At 37.1% G+C, this 22,169-nt stretch overlaps 1 protein-coding gene across 1 annotated transcript in view; it reads left to right on the top strand.

Annotated features, from left to right (window-relative positions):
• Positions 1-22,169, top strand: part of Sox102F (transcription factor Sox102F) — a 152,664-nt gene that overhangs the window by 50,821 nt on the left and 79,674 nt on the right. Inside the window, exon 2 of the mRNA XM_034980550.2 lies at positions 1,947-2,486. Within this exon, the coding sequence (XP_034836441.1) occupies positions 1,951-2,486 (536 nt within the window). The 5' untranslated portion in view covers positions 1,947-1,950. The remainder of the gene's footprint in view (positions 1-1,946; positions 2,487-22,169) is intronic.

Here is a 22,169-nt window from a genome sequence, read left to right as displayed (position 1 = left end):
ATTCAGTCAGTGATGAGTGAGGATTTTCATTTTATATATTAGTAGCTGATGCCCGCGACTTCGTACGCGTGAATTTAGGTTTTTAAAAATCCCGTGGGAACATGGATTTTCCGGGACAAAAAGTTGCCTATGTCAATTTCCGGGATGCTACCTCTGTACCAAATTTCATCAAAGTCGGTTAAACTGGTGGGCCGTTAAAAGCTAGCAGGCAGACAGACAGAGAGACAGACACACTTTCGCGTTTATAACATTAGTATGGATTAAGATAACAAATAGCAACTAATTATCTAATTATGTACTCAAGCATGTTCAAAATATACTAACGCACGTAACGTAGGTATGTACAATCGTATAACCCCAATCAATACATAAGGGGCTCCCAATCGTCTTCATTGGATGTATCAACAAATGAATTTCTTGTTCAGACACCGTCTGGCTTCGTTTGATGTTTGTTTGTTGGGTACATACCGGCTTAATTGGGCTACGAAATTGACTTATTTCACTAACCAATTCTTATACTACAGATATAGATTAAGAAGGGGTCACCACTGAGTTGCCAACGTCTTGGGAAAATCAACTTTCGGAAATCAATTAGAAAAGCTTCTGATTTTTAATAGAAGGGTTAGAGCCTTAATAGCTCAACCGGTATAGGAGTGGACTGACAACCGAAAGGTCGACGGTTCAAACCCCGCCCGTTGCACTATTGTCGTACCTACTCCTAGCACAAGCCTGACGCTTAATTGGAGAGGAAAGGGGAATGTTAGTCATTTAACATGGCTAATATTCTTTAAAAAAAAAAAGTCTTGGGAAAATCATCATTCGGAAATCAATTAGAAAAGCTTCTGATTTTAGGATATATATAATAGAATATATAGAATAGAATATCTAATAGAAGGGTTATCTTTGTAAGTGACTTCAACTCTCTACCTATTTCGGTTCATGAGATACAGCCAGCTGACAGACAGACAGATATAGACGGACAGACGAATGGACAGCAGCTGAGGTTTTACTTAATAGGGTCCTGTTAGCACCCTTAGGGTATGGAACCCGAAAATTAAATAACAAACTACAGGCTGTTTATTTTTTATCATATGATACCCCACTTGATATAGTTATCTTAGGTACTTACTTATAAATTTTGTTTGTGGTATGTAACCACAAATTCATGGTTTTCAGATTTTTCCCTGAATGTCTGCTATAAGACCTACCTATCTACCAAATTTCATGATTCTAGGCCAACGGGAAGTACCCTGTAGGTTTCTTGACAGACCGACAGACAGACAACAAAGTGATCCTATAAGGGTTCCGTTTTTCCTTTTGAGGCACGGAACCCTAAAAATTAAAAAAAACTGTAAATATTTCACCCGGAATATTTTAATAGGTACGAGTAGCTTTGTAGAGGTAAAAAATAGGGGTAACGTGCCACGTCAAAGAAAACTCGAACTTTATTCCAACGGGCACCTTAAGTCCAAATCAGAAGCAATTAGTACAATCAGCAGAGCCCAATTAGATGCTTTAACGAAGCGAGTTGGAGCCCAAGTAGCTGACAAATACGTCGCCTGTCCGACCTGCGAGAGGATGCGACGTGTTTATGTTTGCTAACAAGATGATACCTACTGGTTCACGAGTTTTAGCTGTTTAACTTCAACCGTTAGATGTACGAGATAGCACTGTTGGTTGTCGATCTAAATTCGATTTTGAATTGGATGTTTCTCCTCAATCCAATACAGTTAGGTATCTATGGTCAATTGAGTTTTGTAAACGACATGTAAAAGCATCGTTATAGATTCTACCACGGATAACGATTTTGATTAAATTTGGTGGACAATTTGCATTCCAGGGGTGGACATAGACACTTTCTATCCCGACAAATCCAACAATTCCTACGAGATTTTAAAAAAGTCTGTATAAATTCATGAAATCTAATGGATTCTTTTTGTTCCCAGAAACATGTCATCTAAAAGAAAGTCGCCACCCTCAAAATTGCAAGAAGGAGCCGCCGACACAGAGAAATCGGAACCGGGACCCGCCAACCTGGACTTCTCCGACCCCCACGAGTCAGACGAGAACGACCACCAGAACTTCTACAAATTCTCCCCTAGCTCTTCCCCCAGAACCTCAATAAGCGAGGAGGACACATACGAAGACGAACAGCCAAGCAAGAAGCAAAGATTCGACCAATCATTAGACATGACAAATAACCTTCTAGTCCCATCGTCCTTTCTAAGTCTCCACCAAGTCAGCGATCTTCAAACTAGAAGACGTGGCTCCTCAGAATGCAGTAGTCCAGGAGCGGAGGCTAAAGTTTTGGGACTCTGTAATAATAACAATTCATTGCTGAATCATAATAGCGCGTTGTCGCTTGCCGCGCCGCACAAGCGGTCGATGGATGATGTGCTGAAAAGATTAACGTCCAAAATGAACAATAGCACTATTAAAGAGGAGAAGAGGCCTACACCGTCGACGACACCTGTGAAGCAGAACAAGTAAGTAGCATTTCTTGTAACTTAAAGGGTCTCCTAAAAATAATGTAATCGTACCTATAGAAGTGCTACTTTTGCCTAATACGAGATCTGAACACAAGTAGGTAAATTTAAAAGTTTTTAAAAACCCGACTGCGGTTTACACTGCATCAATTTTTGCATACAAATTAATATAGTATAATATAATATAATATAATATAATGTTCAAGGCCTTCAATTTGGTACTCATATTTGTAATAATTGAATTTAAAAAAAAACACGTTTGAAAATGGATTATGCATCCGCCATATTGAATTTGTTTTCAAAAATGTATACCCGTTGTAACACGGGATAATATGTATAGGTAGGTAAGGGTTCTAACGAGACCTATCCAAATCTGCTTAGACATTTAGAAGTTATGGTGCATTAGAAAAACTTACACACACACTGAAAACATTAGATACACTCCTGTTTTTGAGCACAGGTAAGTAAAGTACTTGTTGGTAAGAAAGGAATTAAAAAAAAAAGAAAACTTGTCCTCACTTTTTGACGTAAACAACCTTAGCACGTAGATAGGAGACAGAGAATAACATTGATTTATCTACAATGTCATGCATGATATAGTTTATTATCATTATAATAATGATTTCCGTATCTCGCGTAAACATTGCGAAACAAAACATTTGATTAATAAGTAATTTAGGTATACATATTGTAGGAAATTACCAATAAAGGTTGACTAAAGATTATCTCTAACACAATAAAGACGTTTCTACGGACATAATAATTATTTCAAGTACATTAAGTCTGATCTAATGAAAATAACAGGGGTCTAACCCTTTCCACGGATAATTTGTAAAACGTCCTCATACATTTGAAATAGAGTTGTAAACATTATGAAAGAGAGAAATTTTCATAACATCTTCAAAAGTGAATAGGCATCTTCTAGAATCTAGACAAGCGTGCTCCAACTTAGACCTCATCATTGCTTTCCTCAAAGCTCAACGTTTTTGCCCAACGTTACTGATACGAACCGCTAAGTTCTGAAACGGCGTCCGTTTTTTCTGCCACATATAACTAGGTACCTTTCTTCATAGCTTGCTTTTAATGCATGTTTGTCGTCAAGCGCAAGCTTATCTTGAAAAATGAAAAATCTGAAAAATGTGTCAATGTCATCCTGATTTAATATCAATTATTTTAAACGTTAGAAATGTAATAAGGGCATTTTAATGTTGTATTTAATTAACCCTGCTCTAAATAAAGCTAAGTTTAATTTTGTTTTACAAAATAACCTTTGTTTGCATTAAAAAAAGTCAACTGCTTCCCTTCCCGAATCCTGCTAAATGTCACCACATAATTACGTCGTAACTACCATTTTAATTACCGACTGTTTTACTGTCCCACCAAAATAAAGCAAGTGCTTGCCGTGCTTAGTCGTTTTCTATTTAATTGGCCATATAATGGGCAGTTAAAAACAATGTTAAGACCACCACGAACCTTGTAATAGGTAAGCGTGGTTTTAACTAGCCTTTTATACATTACATGTCCTTGGATAACGGAAATGTTAACAGTTCATTGATTTTTTTATTGTTTTCCTTTTTATATTATACTAGCCTTATGCTCGCGACTTCGTCCACGTGGACTACCTAAATTTCATACCCCTATTTCACCCCCTTAGGGATTGAATCTTCTAAAATCCCTTCTTAGCGGATGCCTACATCATAATAGCTATCAGCATGCCGAATTTCAGCCTGATCCGTCCAGTAGTTTGAGCCGATTGAGACGTTGATAGATCAGTCAGTCAGTCAGTCACCTTTTCCTTTTATATATTTAGATAGAAGATAGATGCTAAATTGAATATAGATGGTAAACATATTATAGATAGTATATTAAACTAGTTGACGATTCAAAAGCACTTGTAAAAGTTTACTCGTATAAAAATAATTTCATTCTATAAAATATGTTCTATTCTATTCTATCGGTATGTAACGCGCTGTGAAATTTTTTGATTTTGATAAAAAGGAATGATTTAGAATAAAATAGTCGTCATAACTTAGATTTATAGTAGGTACCTACTTATGATTATTAGATATAATATTTATCTGTACTCTACTCAGTGGTACTTGGTCTAGTTCACAATTAAAATTAGAAGCTGATAATGTAATAATAGGTGCTAGAGGTTAATACGGTCGAGAGATCTGTGTCAATATTTGTATTTACTTGGCTGTATCTAACGCATTATCTCCATAATTAATTGCGATAGTAATTATCATATTGTTTTCGCGGATGTTATGGTTACTATGGAATACATTGTCTATACCTATATCTGACTGACTGACTGACTGATCTCTCAACGCAAAGCTCAAATTACTCGATGGGTCGGGCTGAAATTTGGCATTATGACGTAGGCATCCGCTAAGAAACGATTTTTGAAAATTCAACCCCTAAGGGGGTGAAATAGGGGTTTGAAATTTGTGTATTCCACGCAGACGAAGTCGCGAGCATAAGCTAGTGTGTATAAAAAGCATGGCGATATGTTTTTTTTCGGGTTGTGCCACACATGACAGTTTATTCCGGCGCTTCTTCTGCTTGAGGTTTTTGCCTTTCCTACCTACCAAATTTCATGATAAGTACTAGGACTAGGTCAACGGGAAGTAAGTACCCTATGGATTTTCTTGAGAGACACGACGGGCAGACATACAGACAGACAACGAAGTGATCCTATACGGGTTTCTTTTTTCCTTTTGAGGTACGGAACCCTAATAGTCAAAAAACAGAGTCATACTCTTAACTAATGACAAAAGGCGGTAGTTCAGAATAAGATGTAACCCGATTGGACGGGCTATTCGACCAGTATAATGACAAATGTACGGCCGTTGTCCCGCGGGTATCCACTAATTAAACGCAGTGCTAATCGCCAGAGATTAAGACAGGGCCCGTAATGTGTAACAATCTATCTACGTTATGATGTTGTTTTGTGCGTGGGACAAGTCACTGGCGATGAAGCTGTGCTTATGAATGAAGTTTATATTTTTAGGGTTCCGTACTTGAAAAGGAAAAACGTCCTTCTTGTCTGTCAAGAAACCTGGGCAGGTAGGTAAGTCTATTATAGGTGTTATAGCACACATAAGGGGAAAAATCCGAAAACCGTGAATTTGTGGTTACATACTCGTAAGACAAAAAAAATGTGTTTATCGACAGATAAATTAGTATTTTCAATTTTCAGCATCAATCATCATTACAATCGTAATAATTGTTAAGATTGGCTGAATCTATGGATCTAATCTTGTTGCAACAATGCATTGTAGCCAATAGTGAGCGAGCGTCAACCAATCAAAGACGATTGCGATCGTGACATTGTACCTGTCATTCTACCGCAATCGCGCAGCAGGTTTTTATTTATTTTTATGCATAATAGTTATTAGTTATTGATTTATCATGCGAAATGTCGAAAAAATACGACTGTAGTAAGAATTGATATTAGAAAGAGATGATGATGGCTGCAACTTTGCGTGAGTTTTAATTAAATTTAAGAATCTCATGGGAATTCTTTGATTTTTCACACTTTCACATATTTTATAATATTAGTAGGTATTGAAATAGAAAAATGCAACAGTATGGATTGAAATCCCATGGTTTTTTTAAAAGTAAATCGCTTATGACATGCACCACACATAATAACCCAAATTGTTAACAATAGACGAAAACTTAATTTGTACAGTGATATATATATTTTGAAAGCACAATGTAAATGTTCAGAATTATAAAAGGCAGTTAACATTAGTTAATATGAATATCTTATTTATGATGGAGTTGAGTGATGGTCCACCTGCGGCGATGTTTTGTAGGTGTTTTTACGAAACAATAGAAATATTTTGAGTTCTACCACATCTTAGCTGGTTATACTTGCTTTGTTGATATGAGTAAGTTAGGCGTTTTATCAGTTAACTAGAGTAACTATAGTATAGTATATATATACATATATATATATTATATATTACTTTATAGAGCGAGTCTACAAAACATTGAGTTTGATTGCTATAAGTATTCAAATAAGTGTTGTATAGGCGCACACACACACAAAGCACGAGTGTGTTTTGGGATTTGTGTGGCGACCAGTGGTTCAGATTCGACCTGTTTCAGCAGATTATAGCAAAATAAGCTTTTGGTTTGTATTCAAATAAGATCATTTTTTGTGCGGTTCAGAAAGGAAACTTCGTTTGTACGGGGCACTCTCGAAGGACACTCCTCTTAAGAGATACGATTTATTCCATACATGCTTACGTCAAGTAGTAAATTGAATACCTAATATCTGAGACATGTACGAGAAACAATCGACAAGGCCCCGCGACAATGCGTCTTTGTGTCCCACAATAACTCTTTACAGCTGTGACAAAGTGGTATTCTGCAAAGATTTGCCGCACACATGCAATAGACAATAGGATGTTGTTAAAACTGAATTGTCCATTCCCACAGACGTTTATGCTTATTGAATATGAGTTATGGTTTGTTTTATTGTTTTAATTGTTTAAATATTGCGCGTTTATTTGTGTAATATGTTGCCAGTGTAGGTAAGTAAGTAATAAGATACTTATAAAGGTACTTACTTCAATTGATTTTTTACTCCATTACTAGCAAGAGTGCAAACTGTGGAACCAACTCCCATCGGCGGTGTTCCCACTAGATTACAACATGGGGTTATTCAAGGGGCGGACCAACAAATTCCTAAAAGGCCGGCAACGCATCGGCGGTTCCTCTGGTGCTGCAAATGTTCATGGGCGGCGGTAATCACTTAACATCAGGTGACCCGCCTGCTCGTTTGCTCGCTATATCTATTTTTTTTTAAAAGTCCTTGTCTGTAATCTCACCTGGTGGTAAGAGATGATGCAGTCTGAGATGGAAGCGGGCTAACTTTGAAGGGGTATTGCGTATGGAAGTATACCTAATAATTAAACCCATACCCCTTATCGATTTCTACACGGCATCGTATCGGAACGCTAAATTTCTTGGAGGCGTAAGACGCCACGGTCTTAGAAATCACGGTAGAAGTCCCTACAAGAGGTCTATGTCCAGCCGTGGACGTCTATCAGTGGTTGATGGTGATGATGATGATATAATTGCAAACATTTTCGCATAAATAATGTGGATACACAACCGCAACAATCAATTCATATTTAGAATCATTATTAGATTTATAGGTATATTATCAAGAGTAAAACATTTAAAAAAAAGTTATTGTTTTTATTCTTGCTTCGCAACACAAAGCAAGTCTGTACCGGGAATCGGGATTGTGATGCGTTCCTGATTTCCGACTGCGATATCCAAAGATATCAGCCCGTTCGGTCGGTTGCATCACAGACAATTAATGTAGCGATTCATTTATTTCGCATTCTACGGCAGGGCTGTGTGTGATCTTTCCGACCTTCGATTAGAAGGTGGAGAAGCTCCTCATACCTCATACCTATTATAAGGAGGTATGAGGAGCTAAAGGTATAGCTCCTCATACCTTTTATAAAATCTCCATTGGTATAACAGTATCCGCACCGCTATTCATATTCAGGTAATCAAGCTCATTAAACACTGTTACCGTCTTAAATTTAAATAAGTAGTGGCACCGATTCCGTTGTCTTTCTCTAAACTAAATTTCGAGTATCTGCATCCTTTTCTTTTTAACAATGCTAAAAAGGGACAGAACATGAACTTTACATTTAAAGACTCTTAAATTTTAGTGCACGCTACAAATTTAAACAGTAGGCTCGCGACTGTGCGCTAAAATCACGGGTTTTATCATCTAAAAATTAAATTTAAAACTGTCAAACTGCGTCTGTCCTTTTCATATTACATTAGTAAGAAGAGGATGCGAATACTCTAAAATAATTAGGTTGTGCTCAGAATCAGTACCAATAGGCAAGTAATTTAAGTAGTAAAGTGAATTTAAGTTCAATCTGTGATCCGCCATTATGTTGGTCGGCCGGTTTTTTATGGCGCTGTGTCCCTTTATGCAAAAAGTTCTTCATACAAACAAAAACACTTTTAACATGTTTCAGCATACAGTTCAGTTTCAGCCCGTGAATAATTCATGCGAGCCCGTTTCAGCCGAAGCGTTGATAATACACAAGGGTTGTTGTTACGAACATTAAATTGAGTTGGAACAACCCTTGGGCCCTTGAACTCTATGAACATGTAACATTGTCAGATTAATTTTATTATGTGCTACAAAAATCGCATATTATGAAATCGAAATATGAAAAACTAGATGATACCCGCGACTTCGTCCGCGTGGATTTAGGTTTTTGAAAATCCTGAACTCATCAATTTTGTGTAATTGAACTCAATTGTATGTTCTTCTTTTACATGTTTCTTTTTGTGTCTTTCCTTTTTGGTGTGCAATAAAGAATATTAAACTAAACTAATTTTCCGGGATAAAAAGTAGCCTATGTCCTTCCTCGGGATGCAAACTATCTCTGATTGACCAATTTTCGTTAAAATCGGTTGAACGGTTGAGCCGTGAAAAGCTAGCAGACAGACAGACAGACACACATTCGCATTTATAATATTAGTATATTATAAATGCAAAAAGATGAGTAGATACTTACATAGGTACTATTACACGACTTATCTGTCTAAATTTGCATGCTGTAGCCGCCTATAAATAACTTAGCACCTAGAATACCTACTTACTGTATTTTTTTTGTATGATTGGTGGTTCAGTAAAAAAAAAGGTGTGAACTGCGAATATTAAAATATAAGCAATCTGTAATATAGCCGTGCTGTGATCGGGGGTTCGATCCCGGGCACGCACTTGTAACTTTACGCAGTTATATGTGCTTTTAAACAATTACCTGTATCACTTGCTTTGACGGTAAAGGAAAATGTCATGACTAAACCTGCATACCCCATAATGTTCTCAAAGTTGAGTCCCCATAATGTTCTCAAAGTTGTGTGAAGTTTGCTGATCACGGATCCAAACATACTGGAAATATTTTTACCAGAATCAAAAACATTCACTACAAAATATTTTGCACTGTTGAATAATTTAATTGACATCTAGTCACTTAAATAAAATAATTTCCAAAAATAAATTATGCGGATTATTTTCATTTAATTTGGCCCAAAATCTGTATTCATCTGTCACAAATCTTTTTCAAAATTGATTCTGATTTATTCAAATTATGTCACTATTAAGAAAAACTGGTCAAGTGAGGGTTGGAATACTCATAAAGTAGGGTTCCGTATATCATCATCAACATTATGATCAACCCATCGCCGGGTCACTGCAGAGCACGTGTCTCCTCTCACAGTGAGAAGGGTTTTAGCCATAGACTACCATGCACTATGCGCCACGTACGGATTGGGAGACTTCACACACCTTTGAGAATATTATGGAGAACTCTCAGGCATGCAAGTTTCCTCACGATGTTTTCCTTCGTATCCGTATTTCCGTATCCATGCTATATGCTAAATGCTTTTTGGCAGTCATTGGTACCAATAGTTCTGTTGCACCGAGTTGTGTGCAACATAACTAAATTTAGTGCTGTTGTTTTTCGCACGGAGCATTATGATGAAGCATATTTTGTACACTTATTTTATTATTGTATTGTACTATACCGATTTGACATTCGTAAGCGCTTTTATAAGTCTAAAGCATCATATTAGACAATAAATATTAATAAAAAAAAGATAATGTAACAATAACAATAACCATAAGTTATTACGACAAAGTAATATACATACTTATTTAACTTTAATTTATATAAAAATAAATAAACTATTATAAATGCGAAAGTGTTCGTTTGTCCTTCAATCACGTCGCAGCGGAGCAATGGATCGACGTGATTTTTGCATGGGTATAATTAAAGACTTGGAGAGTTATATAAGCCACTATTTATCCCGGAAAATGAAAGAGCTCCCACGGGATTTTTAAAAACCCAAACCCACACGGACGAATTCGCGGGAATCAGCTTATAAAGTCTATTAATTAAAATCTGTGACACACCATCAGACTTACATACGGACTAGACTGGATGAAACTATAACGGTTCCTGCTTTTACTAAGCAACCCTAATAATCTGATTTAAACCTCGTTTTAATTATATCAAAATTAACAACCAAGCGTACTCGAATATGCAATTTTGGTGTAAAAAAAGACAATTATAATGATTTATCTGTGCTCATTTCGGCGGCACAATGGTACCACTTTCACTGGGCGGGCCGGTGGCCGTCAATCATTTATTTAACTTAACGAGAGCTAATTAAGTAAGTAACTTATTTTTTGTCACAAAATATTAAAGGTCTACCCATCAAAATATCGTTCAATTTAAAATCCGTTCGACTGCTGAAGGTGCAATTAAAATACTACACAACGTAATATAATTTTTTGTATGATGCAAACTTTAATTATTTTATTTATTTTTTATTTGTACCAAAAACATTTACAGTAAAGAAAAAAATAGCAAAAGTTAGTTCTTTTATTGCATACTGTTGTATGTTAATGATGTATAAAAGAGTTTGTTTTGAATTTTCTGCGATCACCTTATAACAATAGGCGATACCTAGGTGAAGCTAATAAGTATCCCTCTTGGGTTTTCTAATTCTTTCGATTATAAAAAACGTGGTGCTAATAAATAGATTTTTATCTAGAAACCATAATTATCATAATGATTGTCTAATAACTGTGAATCACAGTTATTAGACAATCATTATCTACAACTCATAATCATCATCACAGTCTGTGATGATGATTATGAGTTGTAGATATTTGCGTCTACTGTTGGACTTCGGTCGTTACGAGTGTGCGTCACCATAAAGAGCCGCCGGCCACCATACCGTCCTGATGAAGAGAGAGCACTCTTATCAGTCGAACGTATCACCTGTTAAGAAAAAGCTACCTCTTCGGTGGTATAAAAGCTGTATAAACACGTACACAACCTGCCGCTGGGCGAGCCAATGTTTTATTTTCCTGTTCAGTGGAACGCCACTCGTAATTTATTGTCTGGCGATATAAAATGCGGTTTTTTCTCTACTCCATTTGTATAATACTTTGTGCCCAATTGTTCGCGTTTTACAGCTTAATTCATATACAGTTAAAAGATATTCCAATGGCATCTTAATCCAGTGTATAATAATTGATTCAGACCAGGGTGCGTTTGTTTTGGGACTCTCGTAGATAATTAATCTTAGTCTCGTAGCTTTAGTTTTAAGTCGATGTTAAAATTAATTATCATCATTATCTACCTCACCTATATTCTATATTATATTAGGTACTTATTACTATTACTAATATATAAAATGAAAAGGTGACTGACTGACTGTCTGATCTATCAACGCACAGCTCTAACTACTGGACGGAACGGGCTGAAATTTGGTATGCAGCTATATACTTAGCTATTATGACGTAAGCATCCGGTAAGATTTTTAAAAATACTACCCCTAAGGGGGTGAAATAGGGGTTTGAAATTTATGTAGTTCACGCGGTCTAAGTCGTGAGCATAAGCTAGTTATTTATATGAAGCTTTATGGTAGAATAAAATCTACTATTTATACCTACTGTCTAAAACTACGTCCCCCTACCTAGGGGTGACTAATAGAGCATCCAGTTCGCGACCAATATCGATTCAATTACGCCAATTTGGAGGCCACTGCTGTATCGATTCTGGGTAACTTAGTTTCTTTGTAAAGGTTTTTAGTTAAAACATGTTCAGTTTCTTCCAATTCAGTAAATAGCGTGGAAAAATTATTTTTATCTAGAAATCATAATCATCGTCATTGTCATCAGCCTATTTGCGGTTCCAACGAAAGTATGATTGAGACGAATAAGTAGGTCAGTAAGATAATCGAAAAAACTATGCATTTCAAAATGCTGCAATCATTTACGGAAGCATTAGATAAGTAATTTTTGGGCAGAGTATTTTATTCCGAATCACATGATCCTGTGGGCATGCTGCAATGTCGTATTATGTTTCTCTGGCGAAAATGAAGTTTTTTTTTTAAATAGAGATAGATAGATAGATAGATAGATAGATAGATAGATAGAAATACTTTATTGCATACAAAAAAATTACATAACATCACAAAAACAAAGAAACTAAAACTAAAAAAATTAAAGTAGGTATGCAAAGGCGGCCTTATTGCTCATAGCAATCTCTACCAGGTGACTGACTGATCTATCAACGCACAGCTCAAACTACTGGATGGATCGGGCTGAAATTTGGCATGCAGATAGCTATTATGACGTAAGTAGGCATCCGCTAAGAAAGGATTTTTGAAATTCAATCCCTGCGGCGGGAAATAGGGGTTTGAAATTTGTGTAGTCCACGCAGACGAAGTCGCGAGCATAAGCTAGTGAAATTATAAAATACCAGCTTTGTAATCATAAAGCAAGATCGTTCGCAACCTGTCAATGACAAAAACAATTCATTTATTCCTTGAGGATTGCCAAATAAAAACAAAAGAGTGCGGCGCGGCACGCACTCGCGACTCGCGACGAAATCTCGCAAGGGTTAGAGGGTGACGTCATTAAAATGCATGCGAGGGGCCTGACGTGATGGATTTTGACGTTATACAGCATGCTCTGTGAATTTAGATACTTTTTTCCCCTTCTTTTTTTTTTTATTCGTTATAGGCGCACGCTTGACCACACCTGATGGGAAGTGATGATGTGGCCTAAGATGGGACGCGTTTGCCTAGAAGGTGCCTATTCACTCTGTTTTAAAGATACCCGGATTATAATTGACAGGAAACACTGATCTAGGAAGAGTATTCCAGACCCTAGCCATGCGTATAAGGAATGATGACGCAAAGCGTTTCGTACGCGAAGATGGAATGTTGACGACATAGGGGTGGAAACTCGCCCGGAAGTTGTATCGTTCCTGATACAACTTGACTGCAATCTCACCTGGTGGTAAGTAAGTGATGATGCAGTCTTAGAAGCGGGCTAGCCTGAAAGGTGTATGGCAGTTTTTACCAAACCTATACCCCTTTGGCTTCTTCTTTATACTCAGCATCGTACTCAATCGCTTGACAGCACGGCTTTGCTAGTAGGATGGTAACTACCCACGGCAAAGACTCACCAGACCAGACCAGAGGTAAATTTAGAAATTATAAAATTTCTGATTTCCCCTGAACCCGCGACCTCCCACTGATAGGTAAGACCACATCGCTTACCACTGCGCCAGGGAGGTCGTCACATTTATAATGTTGTGATGTCTTCTCGACAAACTGTAAGGCTGAGATCTATAGAGCGCACTTTGACTTTGCTCATAGACTTAAGATTGAGTTAAAACGAGATAGATTTATGTCAGAGATATAGCTCTGACTCGTTTTAAGTCTAAGCTAAGTCAGAGTGCGCTCTATAGATCTCACCCTTACAGCCGCACTCAGAGTCGCTTAATGGTTACTTAAGAAATTCCTAATCCATACTTATTAATGCCTTAAGTAACGATTAAGCGACTCTGAGTGCGGCAGTTAGTCTGTTGGGGTTTGGGCCTTGAGGTCGAGCCTCCTTGATCAGGCGTGTCCTCAGTATCTTGGGCTACTTAGACTATAGGTATATTTTAGCCCTTTTCATGACCATTTTTGAGAACTGACACAAGATGGCTTAATTATTATTAAACCAATAAAATTCCCAGATAATTTCATTAGTTTCTCTTTAGGATTTATGTAGTAGTGTCGCTTTAGGATTTATTAGTTTCCCTTTAAGATTTAATAGTTTCTGTTTACGATTTAATAGTTTCTGTTTAGGATTTATTAGTTTCTCATTAGGATTTTCTCAATACAGTGAACATGCTAACTCAGACGGATGGCATAATGATTACCTACTTGAATGATGAACAATCACAAATTGATTTTTAAAAAATATCAAATAGGTAGTATCTATTAAGAAATAGTAACGAAACGAACGAACATACTTACTAACGAAAAAAAATCTTAGTTTGCCAATAACATTGTGCCTAATTTTAATAAAAGCTTTCCCAACCAGCCTGTATAAAATTCGATCTTGTTCCTTGTATAACTTTGGGAGACTTTAAAAAGTTCGAAACATCCAATATTAACCGTCACGCCCATCTGACGGTGTCATAATTGTGAAAAACATGTCCTTCTTATAGTACTTTAAGAGCTGGTGCTAAATAAGTTGAAAGGATTTTAAAAAAAACAATGCCACCACAGCACTGACCTCTACTAATACAAGTAGCTACACTGGAATTACGTTTGCCGACCTGCAATCAAAGTCCGACGTATCTATACAGTACGCGACAGAAAATAATTAACATCGACCTTTAGATAGCGGATTTGTAGAGCATTGTCTCTGTCGTTGAGACCGACAAAACGTCACATAGGTTTGAGTGACAGTGACAACGCACTACAAAGCCGAAATTTCATTCTAAAGGCCGATGTACGTTATTTTCTGCTGCGTACTGTGCCTACTTGTATTAGTAGAGTTCAGTGTTTTACAATCATCAATCAACGTGTATAGGATAGGCCATGTTTAAAACAAAGCGTCCATCAGCTCCTGGTCTATTACTTCATTCTTTTTAAAAAGTTTCCTTTGATTTTTCTTCGATCAAAATTTTCGCCGCTCCTTTGACGATCGCAAAGGAAGCGCAAATGAGAAATTGGCTGCTATTATTTTCTTGTACGGTTTCTTTCAATACAAATATATTATTAAACTCATTTTTTCCATTAATTATGTGGAATCGAAGGAAATTAATTCTCTACGGAGCTTTTGTCAAATTACCATCTTTAATTAATTACTTATACTGCTACTGTTTCGATTTCAAAGAATATAACTTTAGCTTGCGTGAAACTTGGGGTCGAGCTTATCTGATTTTTTATACTTTTATTTAAGGACACTTAAAGAAAATTCCGTAAAAATAATTTAAAAACATATCAGAAATTGCCAGAAGGATGCAAGGTTCAGTCTTTGCCGGTTCCGGAATTTTTGATATACTTATTACTCAAATTATTATTTATTTTCAAGCTTATGTGAGGTTATTTTTAATTATTAGCCCTAAATTGAAAAAAGTAGTGATAGTGGTTAATAAGACGTCGTAGGCGCCTCCTAGTCGATGGGTTCGGAGTTCGATCCCGGGCACGCACATCTAACTTTTCTGTTAAGGAAAATGTTGTGAGGAAATCTGTAGGCCTGAGAGTTCTTCATTATATTCTCAAAGGTGTGTGAAGTCTGCCAACCCGTACTTGACCAGCGTGGTGGACTACGAATAAACCCTTCTCATTCTGAGAGGAGACCCGTACTCAGTAGTGAGCCGGCAATAGATTGATTATGATCATGATGATGATGCTTGCGAACTGCGAAAGCTTTGTTGCGAAACTTGCAAAAGAAAAAAGATACCGTAGAGTGGACATTTATTCAAATTTTTATTGAACTTAATCACTTTAGATCGATTCCCACACTTTTTTGTAATAAAATTAATTTATACCTACCTAATGATATTGCAAAATACTTAATTAAATTATCGTGCCCATGACTTTTAATTTAATTTGTTTATTTATTACATTGCATAAATAACATGTCATTTTTTTGATAGTGTTGTGCAAAAAAATCCTTTCAAGCATACTATTATAGTAAGTTGACAATAGGTAGACATAGTTAGACATACATGATACAACCCTATAGAGGAAGTAAGAGTAGGAATGAATCCAACATATAAACTATGCAGCGTTACTTAGGGCTGTCGACTTAATATAATAAAAAATATTTTGAGTTGAATTAACCTGGCAAAGATTTAGGAAAACTGCGTTAATCAGTTGGTATCAGTACTTCGTAGTCAAAATGCAAGAGTGAATAGACATCTTCTTGGTAAACGCGTCCCATCTTAGGCCGCATCATCACTTTCCATCAGGTGTGATTGCGATCAAGCGTTTGCCTATAATGAATTTTAAAAAAAATGCTATTTCTGGTAGAAATATTTATAATATACAAGGAAAAGCTGACTGACTGATCTATCAACGTACAGCTCAAACTACTGGACGGATTGTTGAAATTTGGCATGCAGATAGCTATTAAGACGTCGACATCCACTAAGAAAGAATTTTAGAAAATTCAATCCCTGAAGGGGTAAAACAGGGGTTTGAAATTTGAGTCCGACTTCCGTCATCCGATTTCTCTCCGTCATCCATGAGTCTCCAATTCGGAAGAAATATTCGGACCGAAGTAGTCGTAGGCGTACTGTTTGTACGAATGCTTTCGCATTACTTCGAATTTTGAGTGCGTAAGGCAATATCCGAATTCGGTCCGAGTTTTTAATTCGTATTTTCATGGATTCGGATCGAATGTCTGCGTCACCACTCTAACCGAGAAGGTGACAGCCCTTACAAGTACGTATAAGGCGACATAAAGTATGCAACGGTAGGGTTGCCGACACAATTTGTGGCAACAATAAAAAATCCCTTAGCGCCAGACAACGGTAAGTTGCCGGGCTATCCGTCTTCTTCGCCCCTCGCGGCAAAACGATGGCTTAATATGGATACGCCTGGTATTTTAATAACTGTCAAAATAGACTAGTATAGTGCAATCAATAGCATTCACGTGAAGAAAAAAACCGGCCAAGTGCAAGTCAGGCTTTCGCAATGAGGGTTCCGTACTACAGTCGTATTATTTCGACATTTTGCAGGATAATTCAAAACAATACATAAAAATAAATAAAAATCTGTTTTAGAATGCACAGGTGAAGAACTTTCATATGATACCCCAGTTGATATACCTAGTTATCTTACTTAGAAAATTGAAAATACTAATTTTTAGTTCATGACCACAATTTAATTTTTTTTGTGTGATCTAACCCTAAATTCACGGTTTTCAGATTTTTCCCAAAATGTCAGCTATAAGATCTACCTACCTGCCAAATTTCATAATTCTAGGTCAACGGGAAGTACCCTGTAGGTTTCTTGACTGACAGACAGACAACAAAGTGATCCTATAAGGGTTCCGTTTTTCCTTTTGAGCTACGGAACCCTAAAAAAGCGGCCAAGTGCGAGTCAGGCTCGCGCACCGAGGGTTCCGTCAGTCGTATTTTTTCGACATTTTGCTCGATAAATCAAAAACTATGATGCATAAAAATAAATACAAATCTGTTATAGAGTGCACAAGTTTAGTCTGCTTTAGAACCCTTTCATATGATACTCCACTTAATATAGTTATCTTACTTTGAAAATTGAAAATACTAATTATTTGTTCATGATTTTTTCTGTGTGATGTATGAATTAATTGATTGATTGATTGATTGATTTAAGAATTAATTTCTCTCAGTTCCAAAGTTTGAACTAACCATAATAAAATCGAATTTATAAACAGTCATCGCTTGTTTCACATTGTACTGTTAATTAGAATAATTTTGAACAATAAATAAGAGATAGCCAATGAAAGTTGTATCATTAAAGAATTGGGTTTCTCTCCAGAACTAAACATTCAACGCTTTCTAAAATTCTTGCGATTTGGCCCTACTTTTTTACAGTCATCATTTACCATGATCAGCTCGTTTCTGAGGCATGCTTTAGTTAATTTGTAACTTCATCTAATCTAAATATATAAAAAGAAAAGGTGACTGACTGACTGATCTATCAATGCACAGCTCAAACTACTTACTGGACGGATCGGGCTGAAATTTGACATGCAGATAGCTATTATGACGTAGGTATCCGCTAAGAAAGGATTTTTGAAAATTCAACCCCTAAGGGGGTAAAATAGGGGTTTGAAATTTGTGTAGTTCACGCGGACGAAGTCGCGAGCATAAGCTTGTACTCTATCTGTCTGTCAGTATGATTGCCTTATGGGAGACTACGGTCATGGCTTGTTACCAGCCTACCGTCAAAGCCTTGCCAAAGCAAAGCGCAAGCTAAGTGCGAGCCAAGTGATTTAGCGTTCCGGTAAAATGCCGTATAGAAACCGATAAGGGATATCATCATCGTCATTGTCAGCCGATAGACTTAGGCTGAGATCTATAGAGTGCACTTTGACTTTGCTCAGTCTTAAGATTGAGTTAAAACGAGACATATTTATGTGAGAGATATAGCTCTGTCTCGTTTTAAGTATGTCTTAAGTCTGAGCTAAGTCAGAGTGCGCTCTATAGATCTCACCCTTACACTGCTGGACCTAGGTCTTTTTTAGGGACTTCCACACGCCACGGTCTTACGTCGTGACCCTCTGACGTTTGATGTCGTCTATGCACCTAGGTCCTAGTGGGTCTTACAACGCTGAGCTTTCCGGTGCGAGGTCGCCATTCTAGCACCTCCGGACCTCAACGTCGTACGTGACTGACATTAGAGTAAAGGATGATTTATGCCAGCACGTGGCGGCGTGGCGACGTCACACGGTGAAGCATAAACTGCTTCATATAAAATGTTCGTGATGTTTTAAATCCGTGCCTCGTCCGTGTGTCGTACGTGGCACGGCCCACGCCCGCCACGTTCTGGCATAAATCGTCCCTTAAGAGGCATTGAGGCATAGTAAAAACTCGTTATCTTAAAATAGTCCACTTTGAGCACTTTTTTCCTGAATATAGGTACTAATATAAAGTGAGCAAGTTACGTGAAAAATTATACAACAGCAGACGCTCGAATACATGAAGAAAATTATGAGTGCAAAAAATTTCAACAAATCACTCATCCACTCTATGTCTTAAGGCAACAATGCACTCATTATTATTTTAAAGGCAGTCGCCGGCCTCGTCCGTCATCCGAGTTTTTATTGAGCTGGCGGTTGTTTGCTGTACTTCAGAGGGGGAGAGTGATAGCATTTTAGAGCAGGTTAAGGTCAGATGGCAGTTCAAATTTAACTAAGTTTTGCATTGTAAATTTTACTCTTTACTTGACAGTATGGCATAAAATTTCAGTGAAAAAAATATCTTTTAACAAAGATTTAAAAAATGGAGGAATTAATAGCCTCAATAGCTCAACCGGTAAAGGAGTGGACTGAAAACCGAAAGGTCGACGGTTCAAACCCCGCCCGTTGCACTATTGTGGTACCTACTCCTAGTACGAGCCTGACACTTAGTTGGAGAGGAAAGGGGAATATTAGTCATTTAATATGGCTAATATTCTTTAAAAAAAAAACTGAAGTATACTATGTTACCTATTGGATTAATGTAATCCGCGATGCAGTAACTTACACGGAGCATGCGAAAAGAAAAACTGTGACAGCCATGGACGTTGTCTATGCTCTGAAACGGCAAGGAAGAACTCTGTATGGATTCGGTGGATGAATAAGTATTATAAAATGATTCGGGAGGAATAAAGTCAAATTTTAAATATTTAAATAATGTGATATTGATGTTTATTACACAGAATTACAAAAATTAAGAGTGTAAGAAATTCTTGAAATGAGTGCATCCCTGACTGAATTTATTTTATCTTGGTGGATCAGTGATGGGCCCATTTCAGGTTAATATATTCATTATATTAGGCCGCGGCCTATCCGTTTGAAGGAAAAAAAATAGAGATAGTTTGCATCCTGGGAATGGAGGGCTATTTTTTTCTTGGGAAATCAAAGAGTCACACGGGAGTTTTAAAAACCTAAATCCACGTAGACGAAGTTGCGTTACGAAATAAATATCCTATTTGGTACAGAAACAGCTTGTATCCAAGATTTTTTTAAACATAAATCCACATGTACAACGTCACGATTATCATCCAGTAGCTAATAAGTAAAAGTCAGGTACATATGGAAAAATATAAATGGGCACTCGTAACATTACTTTCGGGCCTTACCCCAAAATACACGTGAAAATAGGTTATTATGTATTTGGTAACCATCACTTACGTTTTACTGTTGGGTGTTACGATTGTAATACGAGACCAATACCACTTCAGGATAACCTGTTTCGGTCATCTAATAAAAGTTGTTTTAGTAGAAACGTCCATAAACGTGCTGCATACATTGCCAATAAATAAAATGGACCGTACGATTCAATTCTGTATGTTCAATAAAAGTACATACGAAATGTAAAGGCGAAATGTTACATGAATTCTTCATTGCAAATTGTATGGCTGGCCATGTTGGTATTATCATTTTTAGTGCTCGCCACACTGGTATATATTCAGATGGAATTTTTGATGCACTGGCAACACAGCTCCGATGCGATTGGCCGCCCTGAATATTGTATGAGCCAATCACTGCGTTGCGCTTAACGCTGCATTCCAATTTCAAATGATGAAGGCGGCAAAACAACAAAGTGAGTTGCAATGTAACGGTTATGCAACGAATAATTTTGTTATGTCATGTTCTGCAGCCCGAGTACAACCATTGCGACATGACTTTTTCGAGGCTTTTGCAACGCTTTGTCGATAAATAGGTATGCCGCGGGAAAGCGTTGTCGCGCTGATTACTTATGCTGAGATTTTTTTTAAATTTATAGACTAGCTCTTGGCTGAAATCAGACCTGCTGGTAAATGATGGAGCACGCCTGCCTAGAAGATTGATATTAAAAGTTGAGAGGAAAACTGATGCCAGAAAAGCGTTCCATAGGTACCTTAGCGTTTCGAATTAGAAACTAGGAAGCAAATCGCTTCGTACATGCCCGTGGAATTTCGACTGCGTACGGGTAGACCTTGACGATGCCCTGCGGACTGCAGTAGTACTATTACGATGGTAGAAGTGTGAAGGAGTAACCAGGTCAAAAATTTCTAGGGCACACTCTCTGCATGTTATATCCTGTAGAATACCGAGAGAACGGGAGACTTTGATTGACTGATGACTCAATTCACGACAATTAGGGAACTAGCGTCAAATGTTTCTATATATTGACGGTAGCAAGCCTATGAGTATGCATCCGCGCCTATTTGATAACCGACATCCAAAAAGGAGGTGGTTCTCAATTCGGCCCGATTTTTAATGTACCTACATCGATTTTTTCTTTGACATCACGTTATCCATATTTGACATAATATCGTCGATTTAGGATCAAACCGAGAGTGCCCTTACACTAGTTGTTTTTTTTTTTTTTTTTTTAAAGAATATTAGCCATGTTAAATAACTAATATTCCCCTTTCCTCTCCAACAAAGCGTCAGGCTTGTGCTAGGAGTAGGTACGACAATAGTGCAACGGGCGGGGTTTGAACCGTCGACCTTTCGGTTTTCAGTCCACTCCTTTACCGATTGAGCTATTGAGGCTGTTCACTCTGTCGTTGATGTAATCAAACTAGACTGCTGATACACGAAGGAAAATCTGTTTTTAATGCAGCTTCCATTTATGTACTTTATCTTAGAAAGTAATAGGTACCTACATTCCTAATAAAGAAATATGTAAAATACAAAATAGAAGACATAAATGGTGAAAATGTTTCCGCTGTGACTATTGAGGTTAATTATGACTGTTACATACGAACGTGATTTTAATGATCAAATATTAATCAACAAATTACACGGTTTCATGACCATTAGTTAGTTATATAAAGCGATGCGTTTTGTTAATGTATAAGAACCCGAATGGATTATTCAAATTTTGTTAATAAACTAATCAAAAGTAGATTTAAATTGTCGGCAGTGTTTATTTTTTCATAATTCATATTTAACAAGCTCTGAAATATACGGAACAAATGTTTTATATTGCAGATATATTAATCCATACTAATATTATAAATGCGAAAGTGTGTCTGTCTGTCTGTCTGTCTGCTAGCCTTTCACGGCTCAACCGTTCAACCGATTTTGACGAAATTTGGTACAGAGGTAGCTTGCAACCCGGGGAAGGACATAGG

This window comes from Maniola hyperantus, chromosome 22 (assembly GCF_902806685.2).
Source record: "Maniola hyperantus chromosome 22, iAphHyp1.2, whole genome shotgun sequence".
Classification (NCBI taxonomy): Eukaryota; Metazoa; Arthropoda; class Insecta; order Lepidoptera; family Nymphalidae; genus Maniola; species Maniola hyperantus.
The sequence above is the reverse complement of the archived record's forward strand: the minus strand, read 5'-3'. Positions and strand labels throughout refer to the sequence as shown.